Raw genomic sequence first — 23,697 nt, forward strand, 5'->3', positions numbered from 1 at the left:
TCTTCTGTAGACAAAAATAAAATTCACATACTTGTGATGGTATAGACATGCAAGAATTCCAACTTACAGGTATCTTTGCTCCATTTCAGGTAATTCTGTCACTGTGAGTGAGTCATTTGAGCCAGAAAGAGAGAATCATACCTGATGAAAATGTAAGAAAGATAGAAATAACTAAATGGCAATAGGTTTACTTTGGGCAGAGGTTTCGCTGGTATGCAGTGGAGTCCTCTAATAAAATGAACATTTGGTACGGTTGGGAAAGAAAACTCTGAATCCAGTAGGTGTGAATGAGCCAGATATCTGCTTTGGCCTCTGTCACTGAAAATGTAGTGGCTCATACTGAACAGGAAAAGGAAGATTAAAGCTGTAGTCCTTCAACTATTGGGAAATTGTCATGTAAATACACATATGCCTGGTGTCTGAAAGGACTTTCAATAATGAAGGTGAAAAGGTTTAAAAAGTGCATGTAGTTTAATAAACCTACTATGTGTGCATGGGAAATATGTATTTAAGTCTGTTTATTACATATACATTGCTTATATTTACATATATGTATATTGTGTCATACATAAAAATAAATATGACACAATGTGAGAAAATGTACAGAACACAATATGTGTAATCATTTCTTTATTCCAAATCTTAAATATCATCATAGTAATCCAGCCGGTATAGAGGTAAACATGTATTTGTTTATCCTCTAAATCTGGAATGATGATAGACACAAATGTAAACAAATATTTGAGTTATATATTCATTCAATGTATGGCACTAATGGAAAGGACTTTCCAGCATTCTTCCATTTCTTTGGTACAATTCAGAGGAACAACACTGATCCTTGTTTCTGCAAGTCAACTGAAAGAAGTTTGAATATGAATTTTCCTCTTTATATCTCCTACTACTTTGGGTTCATGTTAGGAGCTTGCAAATATTTATTATATAAAAATAATTTAAAAGAAGAGATGGAAGTAGTTAAGAATATATAATAGAAATACTTTCACTCACTTTTTTACTTGACAATTTAAACACAAGACTAATAATTTGCATTTCTATGCTTCAACATTATATGCCTTAAAGAGAATGAATTGCAAACCCTTAATGAAGAAATATGGAAGTGCTAACAACCACAATTAGAGGCCTCCTAGTCTGAGATTAAAACATTGTCACCCAAATGAGAAGGAAATCATTAGGTAAAATGACAAAATTGTTTCTAAATTAAGAATCTAATTGAACTAAAGGGAAACAATTTTCTCAGTGCTACGTAGATAAGTGTACTAGAAATATGTGTGTAAGTCCTCAATCTTTGTGCTTATATTCATCAAGATATTTTCTGAAGTTTAAAATTAGTTTTCAAAAATAAAGAAAATGAACATTGCAATAGTAAACTATATGCAGTTGCCTAAGGAAGTACTCAGAGTTCCATGTGTTAGGTATATGCCTTCCTAGTATGTCTTATACAAGTGATAGCTAAAGCTTTCTGACACTTCAATGTACATTTTTCTTTGATACTTTGAGTTTATTAAGTGAAAGTTTTAAAAATAATTCTTCTCATTAGGGAACAGACATATGAGAATGATGGGAACACAAAGTTGAGGGAATAATTCTCTACAATGGGCCCACTGTGCTAACCCCCAACATGTTTTATTTTCCAAGAAGCAATTGGCCTGCAGCCCTGCCTGGACTAAATGGACAGGATATTTCACATTCCTCAGCAAATTACCTGTTAACTGCAGGAAAAATGCAGACTCAAGATAATGTTAATGGGAGGAACCCAAGAGACACTTGTCTTAAGATCCTGAAACTCTGGAAGATAATAATAGTTCTTCCTAAATGTAAAATCTGTAAGAATGTGTGGTTAAGAATCCAATTAGAAGCTGAGCACGATGGTGCACACCTAGAATCCCAGGGACTCAGGAGGCAGAGGCAGGAGGATCATGAGTTCAAAGCCAGGCTCCACAGGTTAGCAAGGCCCTAAGTAACTCAGTGAGACCCTGCCTGTAAATAAAATACAAAATAGGCCTAGGGATATGGGCTCAGTGGTCAAGTGCACTGAGTTCAGTACCAAGTTCTAAAACAACAACAAAATCCAATTAGAACTAGTCAGCATCGGCCAAGGTGACCTAGAGTTGCCATGACAGACAGTACTTCAAAGTCTGATGTCACCCTGCTCTCAGTCAAAATCCCAAGGTGGACCTGGGCAGGACTTGCTGGGAACTTCTCTGGGATCCCCAATGAAACTGGAGTGCAGGAGAGACATGTTGTCCATCTTTTCTCTGAGAGGAACAATTTTCTCCTTTGAGAGTGTCCCCTTTCCCTTTTGCTATATCCCTTCAGTAAACTCATTCCTTTTACTCTGAGTGTCATGTCTGGAATTATTCTGAACTGATAACAAGACTCAGGGTTTGAAGGGGTTCAAACCTTCGCATTGCCTCAGTGTCTCAGAAGATCCTAGCTCTGTTAACACTATGACTTCTTAATTTTGTAAGGTTGTTGGAAGCTGTGTATGAATTACGGGTTCCTTTAAGCCAACCTAACGCTGGGAAGCTGCTTTTCTGGGAACTCCTGCATGAAACCTAAACCCCTGATCATGCTGGTTCTCTGCCTTAGCTCAGAGTCCTAATCAAACAACAGCTCCCCAGAAGTGGGCAGAGATGGTCGTGACCTGCTAAGCATAAAACAACCTGTTTACCACAGGATCCCCTGCTACACTGAAAATCTTATACCTACTGAACCCCTTTTGTCTGTACTGCTACATCTAAAGCAAGCTCAGGCTATTTCTTTGTTAGAGTCAGACCCTTCGGGTCTGTTCAATCAAAAATAAAACAATTGATATTTTATATATCCACCCAAACAAGGAATTAAAATGAGGACATCTAGGTGAACATTTTTAAAGGGCTAAGAGCAAAAGTGAATAAGCTCATGAAACCAAATATTTTCCACATACTTCTATTTGATAAGAGAAAGCAGGTAGGCATCACTACATTTCTAAAGCCACTGACAAACGAAATTGTTTCCTGCACCTTTCAGGAAAGAAGGGATGCCGGGGCTGGAAAACCAATGGAAAGCCAAATCACAACTCTAATTAGTGAACTCTATCTTCAAAGAGGTTAAAGCTACAAAACAGAATCATAAATGGCAATATAAATGTATATGGTTTAATTTTATTTCCTCAAATAAATTTTCCTTGAACTGAAATATTTATGTTTCTTACACAGGGAGTGAATTTCATGAAGATAAAATTTGACTTGACAAAGTGATTTGTGAAAAGTTGTTAGGATAGGTAGGAATCTGGCCATATAACCTCCTCTAATGGGAGCAACGGGAGGAGCCAGGCATAGATAAAATCACTCCCTTTTCTTTTTCTTTCCAGTTTTAAAAAACACCTGGCAACAAAACAGACAGCATTTAGTGATGATGAACATCACAGTTGCCACACAGACCAGCAGGAACCCAATCACATCCAAAGAGTAGTACTGGAACCAGGAGAGGTCATGGGCAGCCACCCGGAGGTGTTTAGCTCCTTTATGGCGCATGACAAACTCAATCCAGAAGACAGCTCGGTCCAGAGGCTTCACTGGCTGATCATGTTGAATTCTTGATAACTTCATAGCATTCTCTTTATATCTAAAGGTGAAACATAAAAGGATCAACATTGAAAGTAAGTTAATCTGTCTAAGCACATGAAGTCAATGAAAGTTTTTCACAAGTGCCATATAGATGATTTAAAATAATTGTCAGAGACTTGCCATGCATATGGTATGTTTTTTCTTTTGTCACCATATAATGTCTGGTTTTAGCTTATGTTCTGATGTATAAATGTTTCAAAAGTGCCCATGGAATTTCAAGAAGGTGAGTCAAATTCTTTCCATCAGAGAAAATAGTTATGAACCATTCTGAGTCCAATAAGTGAGAGAGAAAGCATATAATTTGTAAAAGATCACCTTGAAGCTTTTAAAGAGGAATCATATCATGGTGTGCAGTGCTTCCTAACTATTCTCTATGTTTTTCTATTTTACCCTCTACTGTGTTTTTCACTCAGCAGCCAGGATGGGATTATTAAAACATACACATCTGATTATGAAGCTATCCTGCTCAAAATTTTCATGTGACTTCTCATCATAAGTAGAATAAAGTCCAAGTCTATTGTTGTACTAGTGGATTATGATGGGTTAGACACTGGCCATGATTTATGATATAATTTTTCCTCATTCATTCTCTCTAGGCATATGTATCTTTCTAATTTTATTTTTATTGAATTTTTAATTATATGTAACATTAGGGCACATTATAACATAATCACAAATGCAAGGATTATAATTTGCTCTAACTCAGCCCCTAGCACTCCCCTCTTCCCATACCCTCCCTCCCCTTGCTTCACTCTCTCTGCTGATCTTTCTGAAATTTATGTATACTTTTTTTAATTAGTGGGTTTTTTTGCATATAATTGATATTGGGATTCACTGCGATATATCCACAAATGTACACATGAACTTTAACCAGATTTTTTCCTGTCTTCTTCCCTTTTCCTGTTCCTGCTTATTCCTCCTCAATCTTCTTTGTTCACTCTATTGATCTTTCCTCTATTTTTATAAAATTTTCTCTTCTTTTTTTTAATCCTTTCTCCCCAGATGCACCCCGTTATTTTGGATTAACTTGCACATATAAGAGAAAAATTTTGACTTTTGACTTTTTGAGCCTGTCCTATTTCACTTGGCATGATAGTCTCTAGTTCTATGTATACACAGGCAAGTGTTATAATTTCATATTTTAGGACCAATACTCCATTATGTGTATACACTACAATTTCTTTATCCATTCATCTGTTGAAGGGCACCTACATTGGTTTCATAGCTTGCCTACAGTGAATTGTACTACTATAAACATCAATGTAGTTGAATTCCTGTAGTGTACCGATTTTAGATGTTTTGAATATATACTGAGAAGTGGGATACGTGAATTATATTGTAGATCCATTCCTAGTTTTTAGTGGTTTTGAGCACATGTGTGTTCTCCCTATTCCCCAGTGTCACCAAATGTGTTCTCCTTTTGGCACCTTCATACTTTTAATCTCATCTGGCTTTTCCTTGAGCATCCTTTCATGCAACATCATAAGTCTTGCTTATATCTCATGGCTAAGGTTTTGGCCATCATGTCACTCCTCAGAGGTGCTTTTCTTGGTCTTATTAGCATAGTAGCCCTAGGGATTTCTCCTATTACTTTATGTTGTTTTAAATGTATTTCCTAATAATTTAAAATACATTTTCTATAGTAAGCCCTAATAGTAACAAGAAAAACACCATATCCTAAGTGATCACCAGGAAATATCACAATTAACTTGCATGGATGATGAAGTAAGGACACCAATGTGCCCACTAATTGGATCATGATATAGGATTTGCAGGTTATATGTTCTGCCACTTAGAAGATCCTTAAGAATCCACTAGAAGACTTGAATTCGATAATGAAATACAAACTCAGAAAAATAACAGTATACAAAAGGCCACAAAAAACAAAATAGCTTTTTAAATATACAAATAGCAAACTCAGTGAGAAAGAAATCAGAAAAACATTTTTAAAAATACCTTCAAAGAAAAATCAGTAGGAATAAATGTAATAAAGGAAGTGTAAGTTTTCTACAATGAAATTTATAGAATATTGAATATTGATACTGGAAAATGGAAAGTCAGGAATCAGCAGAAAGAATACTGTTGAAATAGCCATCTGGCTAAAATCAATATACAGATTTAATAAAATCCCTGTCAAAATACCAATGAAATTCTTCACAGAAATAAAATAAAAATCACAAAATTCATATGGAAGCCCCAAAGACCTCAAATATCCAAAGCAATTCTAAACAAAAGGAGAAATACTGGAATTAACACAACTCCGATTTTAATATAGACTACAGGGCCATAGGAACAACAATAACATAGTGTGGGATATAAAGAGACAGAGGCCAATGAAATATAATAAAGGTCCAAGAAATAAATCTGTACAGCTGTATCCATCTGATTCTTGAGAAAGTTGCCAAAGATACACATTGGAGAAAAAAGAGCCTTTTCTAAATATGGTGCTGTTAAAACTGGATAGCCATATATAGAGGATTGCAGCTTGATCCCTAACTCTAACCCTGTACAAGAATGAACACAAAATGGAATTAAACATTTCAGTAGTAAGTGAAATGAGTAAATAATCAGAAATACAAAATATTGCATTTTTTCCCTCATATGTGGAATCTGGCAGGGTAGGCAATATAAAAGTAACAAGAAAACTATTAAACAAGAAGAAAGGGATCAGGGGAGAAGGAGGAGAGATTGTTAGAGTAATGAAAAGTCTTTTAGGACATAATGTAAAACTGATATATTCATATTTAAGTCTGATGTTTTAATCTGTATTTTCTTTTGATTTACACATTATTTTATGTCTCTTTTTCCATTCCTTCTTTACTTCTCTCAGAGTATTTTATTATTTATTCTGCTACTATTTTTTCCTTGGAAATGTAGTTTTGAACTTGTCCTTTAAGTAATACCTTCCTTAAGCAATAATACTATCATTAGGAGAAATGAGAGTTGAATTGAAGACAGTCATTCTACCTAGAAACTATAAACTCCATATAATTTCCTTTTGCAGTATGGAAAAGGTTAATTACTGAAGTTTTGTTTTATCAAATATCATGAAGAAAATTTTATTGTGCTTCTAAGTTTATCACAATGTTAAAAAAATCAACCATATGGAATGTTAGAAAGACATTTGCAAATCGTGAGACTTATATCCATAAAGATGGAGAAATATTAAAATCAATAACTGAAACATAAATAACCTGATTAAAAATGAGCAAAGGGTTGAGCTGACATTTCTCTCATGAAGGTAAGTGAATGACCAAAAAGCACATAAAATGATGGTCTTTACCTATCATGGAATGCAAGTCAAGACCACAGTGAGCTACAATCCTTTTCACTAGGATGGTTACAACAAAAGAAAAGGTGATAATAAATGCTAAAAATGATATGGAATAATTGGAACTCTCTTATATTGTTGTATGCTGCAAAAAATTTTGCAAATACTTTGGAAAATAGTTTGACAGGTCTTAATATATATATAATTATAATATGACCTAACAGTTCTATAACTAGAAATTACCAGAAGACATGAATACTTATGTTCATACAAATTGTACACGTTGTTCATAATAATCAAAATTGGAAACAGAAACCTTTATAAACTGATGAATTGATAAATTACTTTAAATATTTCCAACCACACAATGTTATTCAACAATAAAAAACCAATAAAGGCTGACCCTTGGCAAAGCATGATGAAACTAACAACACTAGTGAAAGAAACCATTGAAAAAGAAAATAATTTTATTATCTTTTTAAGTAAAATATTTAGAATAGGATGGTCTATAGAGACAAAAACTAAATGGAGTTTGCCTAATCTAGGAGGCAATAAGAAATGACTTCAATGCATTGTCACATTTCTTTTGATGTGATAAAATTTCCAAAAATTACAGTATTTAAGAGTTTTATAACTATGAAAACATCAAATGTATTTGAATTTTAATTCACATTTTAAATATATAAATGGTATATTGTGTGTTATACATCATTAAAATCTATGAAAATATTAATACTGATGAAATAATTTTTGAGTAAAATAATTTACGGTTGCAGAAATTTTAGGTATGGATTTAAGGTACTGTCATATCTCTATAAGTTTATCATTCTTTTCTTGTGTCGATCCTGTCATATTTAAAAATTAAATCCTCATTGCAAATGGCTCTATATGGCAAACATTTTGTGTATGTATAGAAATGGTGCAGTAATCATTTTTCTATGTAATTTATAAGATTAACCCAACTTTGAAATACTTATGATATTTGAAGTTGTATATAACCTTGAAATAGTAATGGTTAAACTGGTTGAAAATAGATTTAATATGGGTTGAATCTTTAGATTCTTTCAAAATTACCCTCCTCCACAGCCACATCAATGTTTATAAGAGCACAATTCCCAATAGCTAAACTGTGGAACCAAACTAGATGTCCTTCAACAGATGAAAGGATAAAAAACATTGTGTCATATATACACAATGAAATATTTCTCTGCAATAAAAGAGAATAAAATCATGACACTTGCAGGGAAATCAATGGAGTTAGAGAAGATAATGCTAAGGGAAGTTTGCCAATCCCAAAAAACTAAATGCCAAATGTTGTCTTTGATATAATGGGGGCTGATTCATAGTGTGATAGGGAGAGGAAGCAGGGGAGGAATAGACAAACTCTAGATAGGGCAGAGATGGAGGGGAAGGGAGGGGGCATGGGGTTATTCATGATGGTGGAATGTGATGATCATTATTATCCAAAGTACAGGTATGAAGACATGAATTGGTGTGAATACACTATGTATACAACCAGAGATATAAAAAGTTCTGCTCTATATGTGTAATAAGAATTGTAATGAATTCTGCTGTCATAAATAAATAAATTAAATAATTAAAAAATTACCCTCCTCAAAATGGGCTAAAATTTATACTCATTGATGAAAAGACAATTCTTCTATAAATACTACCCAATATCAAAGTTGTTGTACTCACAAAGGGTTGCTAATGACCATCCTCAAGGCCTTGAGAAGATCTGCACTTGACAGTGTTCTGTATTCCAATCTAATAGCTGCTCCCTTGGCCTTCACATAAGCAATGTTATCAGGTTGATCCGCAAACAAAGGAATGCCCACCATTGGGACACCATGGTAAATCCCCTCATAGACACCATTGGTTCCACCATGAGTTATAAAAGCTTTTGTTTTTGGATGACCTAGGATTGATTTAATGTCAGAAAAATTATTAATTTAAATCTTAGAAAATGAGAAATGTGTATTATAAGATATTAAAGGAATCAGTGTGTATTTTAGGTGACAAATTATTATAAATAGGAACCTGCATTAATTATTTTTTTAATATCTCAGAGGAACAAGCACCTTAGTCCACTAGAGGGCTAATCAAAAACTACATGAAAGAGAAGGTACATAACTTGAGACTTGAATATTGAATACAACACTAATAGGTAGAAAAAATAGAATATTTTTTAGTAAAAACATCAACATGCACTTATGGAAAATAAGGTCATGAAAGACATATTAGCATATTATCACATTAAAAAAGACTGAAGTTGCTAAGTTTGCTATGTAGCATGTCCAAAGCAGCACGGAATAGGAGGTGATGGTACTGAATTCAGAGAAAAGAGAGACTACACTTCATTATAAAATGTGTTTGCACTTCATAATGAAGAATGTGCATTAATTTCTAGAGAAAATAAAGAGTCACTGTTCATAAAAAAAAAAAAAATCCTGGCTGCCATTTTGAAAGGTGTTTGACATACACCTGCGGGAGAGGAAAGAATAAGTGAAAAACATACAACAACACAGAGACAATCCAGGAACTGAGTGAAAAATTCTTGCAGAGATAATTGCACCAGAAATAAAGATAACTTGGATCCTGTATATAATGACGGTGTATATTAAAATTGCAGCTTTTTGCTTTGTTTTTTTTCAAACCATCCCTGGGCTGGAAAATAATTAAAAAGAAGTTGAACATTGTGTTTGATTTATTTTTAAGTAACAAGTATTGAATAAAATGTTTCCTATTGAATTGTAAGCATCCAGATTGATGGTACTCATGCTTTTAGGACTTATCTCAGAGTCTTACCAAGAAGGTCATTCTGGGGGATCCACTTGTATATTCGAGTGTTGGGTCCTAATTTATCTGGCTTCTTGCCTTGATATCTCCAGATGACCTGTTTGGTAAAGAATGTACCTTATTCTATGATTTAAAGTTTAATGTTATAGCATGTTTGCATTCTAAAAATTTAAGAAATCATCTAGTTCAACATTTAACACATAAGGAAACAAGTACAATTTAAGTAATGAGAATTATGAAAATACAAACTAAAACTCCATAAATATTTTGTTTTATGCATTTTAATCCTGGATTTCATTTTCCAAATTAATATCTTTATGTTTATTTCTTGTGAGTGTCATAGATTAGACAGGACATGTATTGTTTAAGATGCTTATTTCAGTTTGCATTGTTTTTTATACATAAAAGCAAACCAATGCAGTCAGCTACTGTTAGAAATAAATTCATACTAACTAGGAATTACATGTAACTTGGATTTGACTTCAATTTATTAAATACTACCTATAAGAAACTTTTACGTGTACTTATGGATCTTAACCCACACTTCTACCAATATTGGTGAATTTGGAAATTCTTTAAGTTTTAAAAGGAAGAACCCATTTGCAACTTACAAATAATTACATGGATATTGAAATAAAGTTCAAAATTGTGAGGCTGATAAATGTTTTAAAACTGTGTGTTATCATTTAATGATGCAGTACAAATCTTGCTAGTAGTCTTATATATATCCAAGATATATTTATGTCTAGGAGCTGACTCTGGAAATTAAAAGCAATCTTCATGAACTGGAGAATAATTTCTAAGTGCTTATCTTCTATATGCAATGGGAGCAGCAAAGTAAATTTAGGTCTACAGAAGGAAAAATAATTGGGTGATTAGGAGAAGCCTATATCAGATAGGAAACTGCAAAGCAGATGGAAAACACTCAAAGACCACAAGAGTGGTTATGTTAGAAATTGTGGTATTAAAGCATTTTATGGAGGTGGGAATTTGAATTTCAGCCCATGCCAGGCTTGCTTCTGCTTGACTCTTCCTTGTACTCTCTTCTTTCTTCTTAAAAGGTATTAATCTGATGTTTTGGAAGCAAAGTCCTTTGAGGTACATTTATAATGCACAGGGTCCACTTCAAAGGCAGAACTAATCTCTGCACTTTCTCTAATTGTCAGACATTGTCAGGATCCTGTCCACTAGTGCAAGCTGTTTTTTCTTTTTCTACAAATATATGTGACCAAGTGGGAATATGGCCCAATGGTTTGGGTAGACTTTCTTTTCAAAACTCCAGGAACAGTTTGTTAAATAAATTTATACTTTTTTTAAATGGGGAGGGGAAGTATTTTGGACTTACATTTTGAAGTTCAGTCCATATTTGGCAGACTCCATTGTTCTGGATCAAAGATGAGGTAAAATATCATGGCAAGAATCCTATTCTTAAATGAGGGTAAGCAAGGAATAAGGGATTGCCTGGAGTATCTAAAATCATGATAAAATTCAGCCTTCTTCAATACCTGCTTAGCATTATTGTGGTGGTGCAGTTATGAATTAATTTTTTATAGCTTTGTGATAACATTGGCAGTGTATAGTGCCCTCAGGGATCCTGCAAGGAAAAGGAAGAAGTAGCAGGGAGAAAGGTGGTATCTGTGTAAATAAATGTCTGTGATATCCTTACAATTAAATTTCACCATGGACCTGTAAAATATATATTTTTTTATGATCACAATGTTAATATTAACATTAATTCAACACTCTCTACTGTTTAGAATTACCACACATATTTTTGTTTAAAACATGATTTCTGAGATCAACTAGAGATATCACAATAGGTTATGTTTCACAAAGGATGCTTCAATAAGCAAACCCTTTATAAGGTTTAATAGACTTTTTACATATTTGGCCACTAAGAGGGCACTTTTTCTTACCTTTTGTGGAATCTGTGCAAGGGCAAATGCAATTATATTGGCTTTCTCTTCTGGCATGTTAGAAACCATCGACCCCAGAGAAAACACCACAATACCATTTTCTCCAGAACTCTGTACAAATTCTTCCATTTCCTGTGAATTAAACATTTGCTCCATCAAAAAAGATGAAGAGGGAGGCGATTCAAGATGTCAGATTAGGGGAAGGCTGCCTTTCTAGTTGCTCCAAGGATCAAAATATAAGCAGTGAGAATACTGCTTCTCAGTGAGATGGGTGAAAGAAGGATTTCACTAAAATTCAATACTGGACTATCAGAGTGTCTCAGAGATTCAGAAGTTTGGGTTCATTAAACAAAGAAGATTACATTGAAACCAAACTGTGGAAGAAGCTACAGCAGTAGTAATGGTGCTGTCTACCACAGAGAAATGAAAAATGCAGGGACAAACACAGTGGACACATTTGGTATGAAAAAAACCTGAGATCAGAGAAGCAACATGAACTTAGCTGATTCAGAGGCTCCACTGAGCACTAGTGATTGAAAAATACTATTTATTTACTGCCTGGGGAGAGATGAGGTGGATTCATCTTGAGGTGGCCTTGCTCCAGTCTCTGTTACCAGAAAGGAGATCTGAGCAAACACTGCTAGAATGTGTACTGTGTGGCCTAGAGTGTACCTGGCTAAATGGGAGTGAAACAGGCATAGATAAGATTTTACCCCAGGGAATTCAAGCCAGAAAAGCAAAGGGGGAGCACAACTTGCTTTTCCTTTGAGCTGATGGCTCTTGTGACCAGCTGAAGTGGGTGAGAATCTGAACAAGGAACTTATGGAAATACTCAGGGACTGAGCCTATGAAGGATGTGCAGGTGGACAGCAGAATATGTGGAAGATCAGCTCCCCTGAGTAGAATTCTTGGGAGGCTTCTGAGATTCAGGCTCCCTACAGAGATAAGCAACTGCCAGGCCCTAGGTGTGTCACCATCCAATTTCTTCTGAGTATAGACCAAACAAAACCCCTGAGGTCTGATTAGACCTAAGTTTCCTCCATCAGATCTCATCTCATAGAACACCGCAGCAACCCCACCTCAGGAGTGCATAGATCTGGTCTGTGCACACAAAGCTCCAACTGACATTTCTTCCCATTCTAACCTACGTCATACTGGTAAGAAGGGAAGCTGAGAATTATTTCAAACATCTTCATTCTTAGGCCATTCCAAGTGGTAGCTCAGAGAGAAACACAAAAAGAGGAAGGGGATACCAAAATCCAACCTTTGCTTTTACTCTCAATACATAGCTAAAAAAGAAATGGAATGAAAAACAGTTGAGTATAATCAGTAATCATCCATTCTGACAATTTTGGCCACCTCAGTGGAAATGATTCCTTCATTTATCATTAAGAATATTTTTAATTTTTCTTATTCTTTCTGAGTGTTTGTGTATTCTTCCATTACTGATTGGTTTATGGACATATATTAACATACATTTCTTTCTTTTTTTTAGCCTTAGCATTATTTAAATGTAGCTATTTTACCTTGCATTGTCTTTTGAGCATCAAGGTTTTTGGTCTGTATAATTTTGTTTTGTTTTGTATTGTTTTAGTTGTTTGTTTCTGTATCTCTCTTTTATTCTCCTGGTTATAGTGAAAATCTATTCTGTATTTCTCTCTCCATTTATTTATTTCTCCTATTTTCTCCTCCATCCTTATAGCTATCACCTGCTCTCTCTTCTGCATTCTCTCTCTTCACTTTTTAAAATTTCAAACTTTTTCCTCCTATCTTCTTATCCCACATTATTTCCTCTTACTGAGTGTATTTTTGCCATCTTTAAACTAATTGGTTTATATATCTCTTGACCCCACCATTAATGTTGTTGTAATTATTACTTCTGTGGAAGACATAGTTGACACCTGTTTCTTGTTTTAATGTCAGATTTAGTTTATATTTATGCAGTGCTTCCTTGTTGGCAATTGCTGACCCACTTTTTCTGGTTTTTTTTGTAGCAATTTACATTTTAGAAGTCATAATACAATCCAGGAATTTATTGAAATGCTGTATATTATTTGTATCCGATGTTGTTATTGTTTATTTCCCCTTATTCTGTGAGTATCTGGAAACCTACAGTGACACTACAGGTTTAAAGGGTAGAGAAGTCCACTGCTGAAATAAATTCAACCAAAATAGTTCATTTTGCTCCACATGAAAACTAATGGCATTCAGTCACTAACTATACTTTAATACAGAGAATAGTAGAGATAAAAACTCAAACTAATGATAAGACCTCAAATAGAAATAGCTGGGGGTGGGTTCATGGTTTCCACCTCTGGAAATCCACTGCACAGGACAAACAGAATTAATTCAAAGGTTGTGAACACCATCCTTATAAAGGAGTCTTAAATCAGGTCACTCCAGGACACTTTGTAAAGTAAATAATATGGCTTCAAAAAGTGGAAGAGGGCTGGGGTTGTGACTCAGTGGTAGAGTGCTTGCCTAGCACACATGAGGCACTGAGTTTGATCCCCAGTACTAATAAAAAATCTAAATAAAATAAAGGTATTGTTTCCATCTGTAACTATTTTTTTTAAAAAAGCATGGAAGAGAAATCCCTCCTAACATATGCATGAAATCCAACACAAGAGTATAAGAATTATGTAAGGTACCATGAAATCACTGAAAAATTCCTAATTTAGCAACAACTGATGCCAAAGATATTGAAATTTTTCAAAAAATCAGGTAAATAATTCAAAAAGTAAATTATAAAATATAATCAATGAAATTATCATATTTAAAATGATCAATGAATTATAAAAATGATCAATGAATTCCAAGAGAACACAGAAAAACAATTGAATGAATTAAAAAAAATCATTACAGAATATAAATGAAAAGTTCAACAAGTTAGAAATATTGAAAAAGAACCAAACATAAATCTTGAAAGTCAAAGATAAAATAAATCAAATAAAAGGTCAGTTGAAAATATTTATACTACAGTAGCCAATACTGAAAACAGAACATCAGATATAAAAGAAAAAGTGGCCAGCTTTGAATATTCAGACAGTACTAAAGTAAAAAAAAAAATTAAGCACCCATGATGATAATAATTATTTAACAAAAGAGTCAATATAGAAGAAATAAAAAACTAACCCTGAAGTTCACAAATGAACAAGTCCGATTGGAAGAGTAGCTAAGAAAATGAGAAATAGAACCACATTAAACATAAATGAATCAAAATGACAGAAATCAATAAACATCTCTTTGTAATGACATTGAATATAAATCATCTCAATTCTTTAATTAAAATATATTGTCTGGAAGAATGGATTATAAAACAAGACCCAATGATATGTTGTTCATAAAAGACACACCTTACAGGTAAAGAAGCCATAGGCTGAAAGTAACAAGATAAAAATTGATACATAATACAAATGGAATCAGAAAATAAGCAGGATTATCTACTCTTCTGACAAACAGACTTCAAGTCAAAATTAATCAGAAGAGACAAAGCTGGTCACCGCATACTGGTAAAATAAATAATTCAACAAGAAGATATAACAATTATAAATATTAAAAAAAGATTGGTAGTGCGAATAAACAAATTTGACAAAGTAGCTAAGTACAAAATCAACATACAAAATTCAGTAGCTTTCTTATATACCAACAATGAATCTGGAGAGAAAATAATCAAGAGAATTATTTCATTCACAATACCCTCAAACAAACAACAACAATAGCAACAAACACCTAGGAATAAATATAACAAAAGAGTTAAATGACCTCTAAAATTGAATATTGAAATTATAGAAGACAGAAAATAAGATGAAAAGACCCCCCATGTTCATGGATAGGTAGAATTAATATTATTAAAATCACCAAATATCCAAAGCTATATACAGATTCAATGTAATCCTCATGAAAATATCAATGACATTCTTCACAGAACTAGAAAAAGATAATCCTAATATTTATCTGGAAGAATAAAAGATCCATAATAGTCAAAGCAATTCTAAACCCAAAAAGCAATGCTGGAAGCATCATAATATCTGATGTCAAATTATGCTACAGAGCTATAGTAACAAAAACTGAATGGTACTGACATGAAAACAGACATATTAACCAGTAGTATAGAATAGAAAACACAGAGAAAACCACACATGTGCCAAAAACATACTTTGGAGAAAAGATTGCCTTTTAAATAAATGATGCTGGGAAAATTGCAGAAAAATAAAACTATACTCTTATATCTTACTCTGCACAAAAATCAACTCAAAATGGATCAAAAACCTAGAAATTGGATGCAATATTATACAACTTCTAGGAGAAAATGTAGGGTCAACATTCCAGCATATAGGCACAGGTATTGACTTTCTCAAATACAACCCCTAAAGGTCAGGAAATAATTCAAAGAGTAGATAAATTGGAGGGCATCAAATTAAAAAGCTTCTGAACAGTAAAGGAAACAACTAGAATTGTGAAGAGAGAACTTATGAAATGGAAGAAAATCTTTGCAAAACACCTTCTGCCAAATGAATAATATTTAGAATATATAAAGAATTCCCAAAACTTTACAACAAAAAAAATCAATCCAAATATTCAAAGAGAAAATTAATTAAAAAGATGCTTCTCAGAAGAATAAATATAAATAGGCAACAAAAATATAAAAACAAAAAATGTACAACATCATTAGAAACAAGGGAAATGAAAACTACACTAAGATTTTATCTTTCACCAATCAGAATAGTAATCATTGAGAATAAAAAGAATAATAAATGATGGAGAGGATATGGAGAAAAAAAAATTACACCATTGGAGGAATTGTAAATGAGTACAACCACTATGAAAATCAGTATGGATAGTTTTTCAAAAGACTAAGCATGTAAATATCATATCACCCAAGTATACCATTTCTCAGTATTTATCCTAAAGAATTAAAGTCATCTTATAACAGTGATACATGCATACCCATTTTATAGCAAAACAATTCATAATACACATGGAACCAGCCTAAGTGTCTGCCAATGAATGACTGAATAAAGAAAATGTGGTATATATACACAATGGAGTTTTATTCAGCCAAAATAACAAATAAAATTATGTCATTTTACAAAAAAATGAATGGAATTAGAGTCTCTTACATGAAATAAGTCAAACTCAGAAAGTCATGGGTTGTATATTTTCTCTCCTATTTGAAAGCTAGAGAGGAAAAATGGAAAAAAATGCCGGTTGATCTCATGGACATCAAAGGGAAATCAGTGGAGAAAGGGACCAATGGGAGGGAGGTGGGAAGGGAAGGGAAATTCCTGGGAAGTTTTATTGGCCAAATTATTCTGTTATACTGTGTGCATGTATGATTATGTAACATCAGATCTCATCATTATGTAAAATCAAATGAACCAATAAAAATGTAGGAAAAGCAAAGAAATTATTGGTATGTAAAATAAGAAGAGAAAAGCATGTATTACTAGACTTGTGAGTTATGGATATTTTTAAATTGACCCAGTCACTCACTTTCTTTGGAAAAAGATGTGTGTTATGACATAGAAGGTACCATTAGGTACCATTAGGCTTACTTGTAGAAATAAGTGTTTGTGTGTGTGTAAGAAATGACATAGAGCCATTAAATAGTAATTCAAAAGATGATGTTAGAAATTATTATATGTAGACTCTTTATTCATCAATTTATTCATTAGTAATGTTAATTTTTTTTTGTTAAACACTATAGCTAGTACTTGGTTATAATTCTTACTGTTATAGTACTTCACTTGATTTCATTCCAGGCAGGTTATCTGGATGATTTTTTAGTTTGGAATTATTAGTACTTATTTCTGTCCTTGTGAGCCCAGAAGTAAAGTTACCTGTGCATAGGATTTTTGTACATTTTTATGTTTCCCATCTCTATAGTATTTCATTCCTTACTTTATAATTTGTGAGCGTTTCCCAAGTTTTCCTCTATAATAGCTCATAAAAACTGGAGATTAAAAAACACTAGCATTGAGAAGATTAATATTATGGTTTGGACTTTCTTTTACATAATTCTAAGGATCCTAACAATCCTGTACATGTCCAGAACTAAACTGATCCATAATCAGCATTTTCACTGCATTGGACTGAGTAATCATAACTTTGGGTTATTTATATGTCTCATCTTTTGCACTGAAATTTTCTAATGATATTGAATTTCTATGAGAATGAACTGTGTATCAGTGTCTGTGAAAGAACCCTTATTTTCACCTCATTATGAACCATGGGAGCTCTTGCACCACAGTGGGACTTCCTTTGGCCTTTTTACAGAACAGGTCAACTTGTTGTGTGGCTCATTCACATATAGTGAACATTGCAGTACTCCTAGGAACTTGTGACACATCCAGTTATTTTGTGATTCCAGTAAGCTAGAGCAACGTGTACAGCAATGTATTCAATATATTTTCTCCCTGCTCAAAATGTTCTTCATCTCATGTTGTACAAAGATTTTCTCAGTACTACTGTTTTATAAATATACCCTTTTTTTAAAAACCAATTAATCCCTGACATACACAGGTCCCAGTCTTTCTGCAACATTATTTTTAGAGGAAAAATAAATTAATCATACGAAAATTTGGAAGAGCAACAAAAAAATATGTAATGTTTAAGAAGATTTGCCAAAATGATCTTTGGTTCATTTAGAGATTCTGTTGGGTCAAAATTTGAATTTTTTCAATGTGGTCTTTTTTTTCTGTTAATGTAAGTACATGAATAGATACATGCACATATGTAATGTAAATGGAAGATTAAAATTCTTTTGTATATCTATTCTTCTCACAAAAATAATGATATTATTATAATCAGTATTTTCCATTTCAATCTCCAACTAAACTTGTGTTATGACTTAATGTAATTAAGCATTTATTTGTAAAGTAATTGTACTGGGCAAGGTGGTACATGCCTGTAATCTCAGCAGCTCAGGAGATTAAGACAGGAGGATCTCAAGTTCAAAGCCAGCCTCAGCAAGAGTGAAGCACTAATCAACTCAGTGAGATCCTGTCTCTCAAAAAAATGTAAAATAGGGCTAGGGATATGTCTCAGTAGTTGAGTGCACATGAGTTCAATCCATAGTACCAAAAGAGAGATAAAAATAAATATAATAACTAAATAAAGTGATTATGATGGTGTGGTATGTACCAGAATAAGTTTTAAAATCATTACTTAACGTATGACATCACTTAATATGTTGATTAGTTAATGCAAGACATTTTCTCCAATATGTATTCTATAAGTAACTGCCATGAACATAGATTACATTCATTTGATTTTTTTTTTGTACTATTACAATTAGTATACTGTGAAACCCAAGGCTATTTGCATTGTTAAGAGTATTGATATGTTTGGATCTTTGTCATTTTGACAAATTACTGTATTTAAACAATACAGAAATTATCTGAGAATCTAATTATTAATGGAAAAGCAAGTAATTTAGGGGAGCATTACTTTATATAATAAAGATCAAGAAGACAGTGTTTCTAATATTGGCCTGTATTCTAATCTTGTTTATTCTATTAAATAACACCTGCTACTATTATTCCTTATCATGATCACACTGCTATCTACCTTCTCATCGTCCTCCTCCTTTCTCTGCGTCTTTCCCCTTTTATTGACAAGGTCTCTTTCTCCTACTGTGAATGGGGAAATATCTCAAGGTCAGAGGTTAATGGTTTAAAACATTCAATAACTCTATCTCAGTTTTTAGTCAGAATTTTCACTAAATTTGGTTTTCTGTTTGTATTGTACGGAACTTTTCACAAACAACAAAATAATTCTATTGAAAATGAGGTTCGAGTAAGATCTCAATGTGTTGGTGCCTTTAACAGGTAGGGAAAAAGCCACTCTTTAGAGATCACATAGCAATATGGCAAGTAATGTTTGCTTCTAAGCATGGTATTTATTAAAAATGTTTTAGACTCTTCTGTTTCCTCCTATGAAATATTATCCTATTTGCTGACAGAATGAATTTGTAATTGTAAACTAAAGGGCTGTGCTCAGAAATAAATGACAAGAAAACTTAGGTCATCATTATGTTTGCAAAATACATTTTCTTTGTTCATTCTGTCAGGAAGCTGTGATGTTGAGACCTGAGTTTTCCAAGGGAGTTTTCCTGAGGTGTCCTCTAAGATTGGCATATGGCAGAAAGCTCTCTCAAACTAAACATCCCTAGCATGGTCTAGGATGTAGTAGTCTGAATTCTCAGGTGAGTTTGTTCAAATGCTGGAGTGAAGACAAGTAAAGGCCACACATTTATATCACTGAGAAAAGCAATTACTTTAAAGCTAAAAGGTTGTGAAGAGCTTGAATACTTAAAATATCATTTTAGCAATTCCACTTTCTCATTTGATTGCCAAAACTCACGCATTTACCTTTAAGCAAATTGATGGAATATCTGTTCTCTAGGTCTTTGGTTGAAAATACAGTGTTGATTTTTCAGAAACCTAGTTTCTTTTATCTGTGACATTATATCCACTGTGCCTGGCACATATTACCTAATTAATATTATTGGTAATAAAGCTGTATACCAGACCTGGGCTGTCAACATTTACAAGAGAAAATCTATGGTAGATTGTTTAAGCCATACTGTGAGCTTCTATCTCTCAATTTGAATATAATCCAAATTCATGTACAGAGCAGTGTTTAGGGTGTGCTAAAATGTAAAAATACCCAAATGTCACTATTTCTAAGTATTAATCCTACCTTTTTGGTATAGTTAGGGTCTTTAAAAGTAGATAACAAAGTTCAGTTTTTCAAGGAAAAATAGTTTTGTAGAAACAAAAAATGAATAATTACAATATCGAATATTGCTTTGGATCCTATGTTTGTACCAAGGATATTGTGTATCAGTATTATCTACTTTTTCCAGGTAACACAATATGAAGTTTGACTATTAATAGATAAATAAGCATAGTCACATGTAAGAACAACCTCATCCATGTTTACATCATTTGTTATCTGCAGTCTTGCAACAACTTCCTGAGTGGTTCCTCTGCATTGTCTTTCCCTCTAAAATCCAACTTGGTGACTGCATTTTGAGATTTTTCAAAACGGAAACTTTATTCACATTTCTCTTATGCTTAACTCTTTTCATTGACTACCCAACGTACTTCACAGATATTTTAATCTCCTACTAATTATCTGGCTTTCACTTACCTCTCTAGCATCATCTCCTCTTTGCTGAGCCTTCTCCTGCTGAACTACTCTTGAAGTTCTTGGGAGTTTCCCTTACTATTGTATGTGCTTTTCCTTTTGTGTCTTCCTCTCTCCCTCAACCCCTTTTCCTATCCTGTGGATTCTTTAGAATTCACCTTAGTTATCAAGGCTTTTAGAATTTTTTTTTAATGATCTTCGCTGGATGTTTCATTAGTATTGTATAATTTCCTTATGATAACACACACAAATTTATTACTTGTTACAGTCTCTGTACCCAGACGGAATATACGGTCTGGTTGATGCAGAAACTGTGTCAACTTTATAACTCTCTATATCCAGCACTTATCTCTGGTATATGACAGTTACTTAATAAATATTCTTTGTATTTATTAGAATAAATGATTGATTCTTAAGTATTATTTTTATGTATATATTTTATATATTACATAATTAAGGTCTTAATTTTCCTGACTATTCTCAAAGGATACCCGATATCCTACTTTCTTCTGTGACAATAATGAAACAACATTACATGTGATGGCTTAGGAATGCCTGGGTCTATAATTGGCAGAACTCTTTATCTTGCTTTTCATATCTCTGAGTTAAACACTCTCAATTAAGAATGCAGAGTCATTTCTACCAAAAATGTTAATCAAACCGAACAAAAGAACAGGAGAACATTCACCTTAGGCAGGGGTTTGGCAGGTTTACAGTGGAGTCCTCCAACAAAGTCAAAATTTGGTAAGAATGGACGAGGAAATTCTAAATCCCAATAGGTTCGAATGAGCCAAAAATCAGCTTTCCCCATTGTCTCATATATTGTAGTGGGTCTCCCTGAATGGAGAAAAGAGAAAAAAGAAAATGAGAGACATGTACCTTGAATACTTGATATATTGCCTTGAAATGAGTTGGATTTGTGTAGGCAAGGTGTTCAAATGAATTTGTGTATGTGTGTGTTCCTGTGTTTGCATACTACAATTGATATGTTTTTTAGAACACAATTTGCATACTATATTTGATACATTTTACATATGTTAATTTGTACATAAACTAGTTGTGTGGGTACTTTCTAGTGTTTCATTAGTATATTTACAATCACAATTAAATTATTAACCTAAGCCTCCACAGTAGTAAACATGAATTTTATTTTATTTTCTCTCTAAAACTACAAAAGTAACCTAAATTTTTAGAATTTTTGTGAGATCCATTAACAATCAGTGCTCCCATAACTGTGGAAATATCTTTTCAAGGAGCAGTCAGTTTAATTCTTACAATTGAGCAAACCATTCCCTTGATCCTTGATTCTTCAAGTGAACTGTAATGATTTAGTGAGTATGCCTGATTTCCTAGTGACCTCTACTGCATTTGCCTCATATTAAGAGATTAATAGTATTAACTTTGTAAAAATATTTGTTTTTGAAATTAAATCCAGAAGGTTTACACAAATATTAAAATAGAGATTGGTTCTGATGCTTAATTTAGTTCATATTGTCTTAAATGGTATATGCAGTTTAAAAAACATAGACTAATAAGGTGTGGTTTTACCCTACACCAAGGTTTTAGGCCTTAACACATGATTAGTTTGTTTTTATCAAAGGAATATGAAATATAAGTTATCACAATTAATAACTTTCTGTTCCTGAGATAGAGACACTGTTAACTGTGAAGTAATCTTCACAGCAATGCAAATAAATATTTTTTTTAAAATTTCTAACTGAGGAAACAAAGCTATTCAAAAGTAAACAATTTCTTCCATGGTACATATATATGGTTGTGTGAGTAATACATGTGTATGTTATTAATGTACATGACTACCATCATTAAAACATTTAGTGAGATTAATAATGAGTATCCTTAAAGATGAAAAGAATAGTAAAATGCATATGTAATTGCTCAGAGAAATGTTCCATGATTCAATTTGCAGGTTATTATTTCCTGAAACATTTTGAATAAGTAATTGCCACTGGCTTCTAACTGGCCTTATAATATAACGGCCCTTTTTTACTGGTGAAACTATTTGTTCATCTTATGTTTTCATTCCTTTCTTTTACTTACAGAAAAGAAAATTCTTCTGATTTTATATTCATGCAAGCTCAGCTTCAAAGTCACAGGAAATTTAGGTTTCACAGTACTAATTAAAGAACCAGCTTACCTAGAACTTCACTGTAAAACTGATTCCATTTCTTCACATCAAATGACTGGAACCAAAAATCAAAATAAAGCATATACATTATGTTTTTAATCCGATCCATGAATGTCATTTGAGCACTTAATTCAGACATAACAATGGGCACATAGGAAGGAGGGAATGTAAGTCCACCACTGTACTTTTCATATGTGTAGCCAGGAGTAAAGCGGAGAGTGTATACAAATGGTACTTTAAGTAGCTCAGCCAGCAGCTCACCACAGGGACCAACTGCATCTGCAAGAACCACATCAAATTGTGATTCATGTAGTTTCATCATAAGTTTCTTGTTTAAAACTACATTTCTGCAGAGCTGTTGAATTGTATCAGAATATTCCTTGAAAACTTTTTGCACTAATGAATAAAATTCCCAAAAGTCATCTTTTGGAATATCATAAATTAATTCATGGATCCATTTGGAGAAAAGTTCTTCCAAATGTTGTTCACTTGATGGTGCAGGGTAAACCTCAAAATTAATAGCAGATGTTGTGTTGGGATTAATAAGAATGGAAGCTGTCGATGTCAGAACAGTCACCTCATGACCTCTCTGGAGAAGTTCATCCAGGATTGTCTTTATGTTGATCCAATGGCTGTATTCTGTGGGCCAAACCAGCACTTTTCCACAGCTTCCAGAGCTAAAGTAACACATCAGTTGTATCAGCAGAAGAACCGAGTTCCTTTTCACAGACATATTGGTGCAATGCAATGCTTCTTTTACATTAGCAGCTCTTCTTTTTTTCA

The 23,697-nt window shown here is 33.2% G+C and overlaps 1 protein-coding gene across 2 annotated transcripts; it reads right to left on the reverse strand.

Moving 5' to 3' along the window:
• Positions 1 to 3,141: 3,141 nt before the first annotated feature.
• On the reverse strand, positions 3,142 to 23,697 carry LOC124082287 (UDP-glucuronosyltransferase 2B31). 2 transcript variants are annotated; one of them, XM_046428749.2, is made up of 6 exons: positions 22,924 to 23,697; positions 21,457 to 21,605; positions 11,613 to 11,744; positions 9,706 to 9,793; positions 8,596 to 8,815; positions 3,142 to 3,624 (listed from the first exon to the last, which is right to left on the reverse strand). In XM_046428749.2, the coding sequence occupies exons 1-6, from the start codon at positions 23,645 to 23,647 to the stop codon at positions 3,345 to 3,347; spliced, it is 1,593 nt and encodes a 530-aa protein (XP_046284705.1). In that variant the 5' UTR covers positions 23,648 to 23,697; the 3' UTR covers positions 3,142 to 3,344. The 2 variants fall into 2 exon arrangements, with proteins under 2 accessions (XP_046284705.1, XP_058430035.1); XM_058574052.1 differs by lacking the exon at positions 8,596 to 8,815 and having other exon boundaries at positions 3,471 to 3,624.

The sequence above is a fragment of the Marmota monax genome, unplaced genomic scaffold (genome assembly GCF_021218885.2).
Source record: "Marmota monax isolate L192 unplaced genomic scaffold, Marmota_monax_Labrador192_F-V1.1 WCK01_AAM20220418_F8-fsc00132, whole genome shotgun sequence".
NCBI classification, from domain to species: domain Eukaryota; kingdom Metazoa; phylum Chordata; class Mammalia; order Rodentia; family Sciuridae; genus Marmota; species Marmota monax.

Coding starts and splice junctions, on each gene's coding strand:
- LOC124082287 (XM_046428749.2), bottom strand. CDS start 23,647: ATGTCTGTGAAAAGGAACTCGGTTCTTCTGCTGATACAACTGATGTGT. Junction 8,816..9,705: donor CCCCCAGAATGACCTTCTTG/GTAAGACTCTGA, acceptor AATCAATCCTAG/GTCATCCAAAAACAAAAGCT. Junction 3,625..8,595: donor ATGGTCATTAGCAACCCTTT/GTGAGTACAACA, acceptor TTTCACCTTTAG/ATATAAAGAGAATGCTATGA.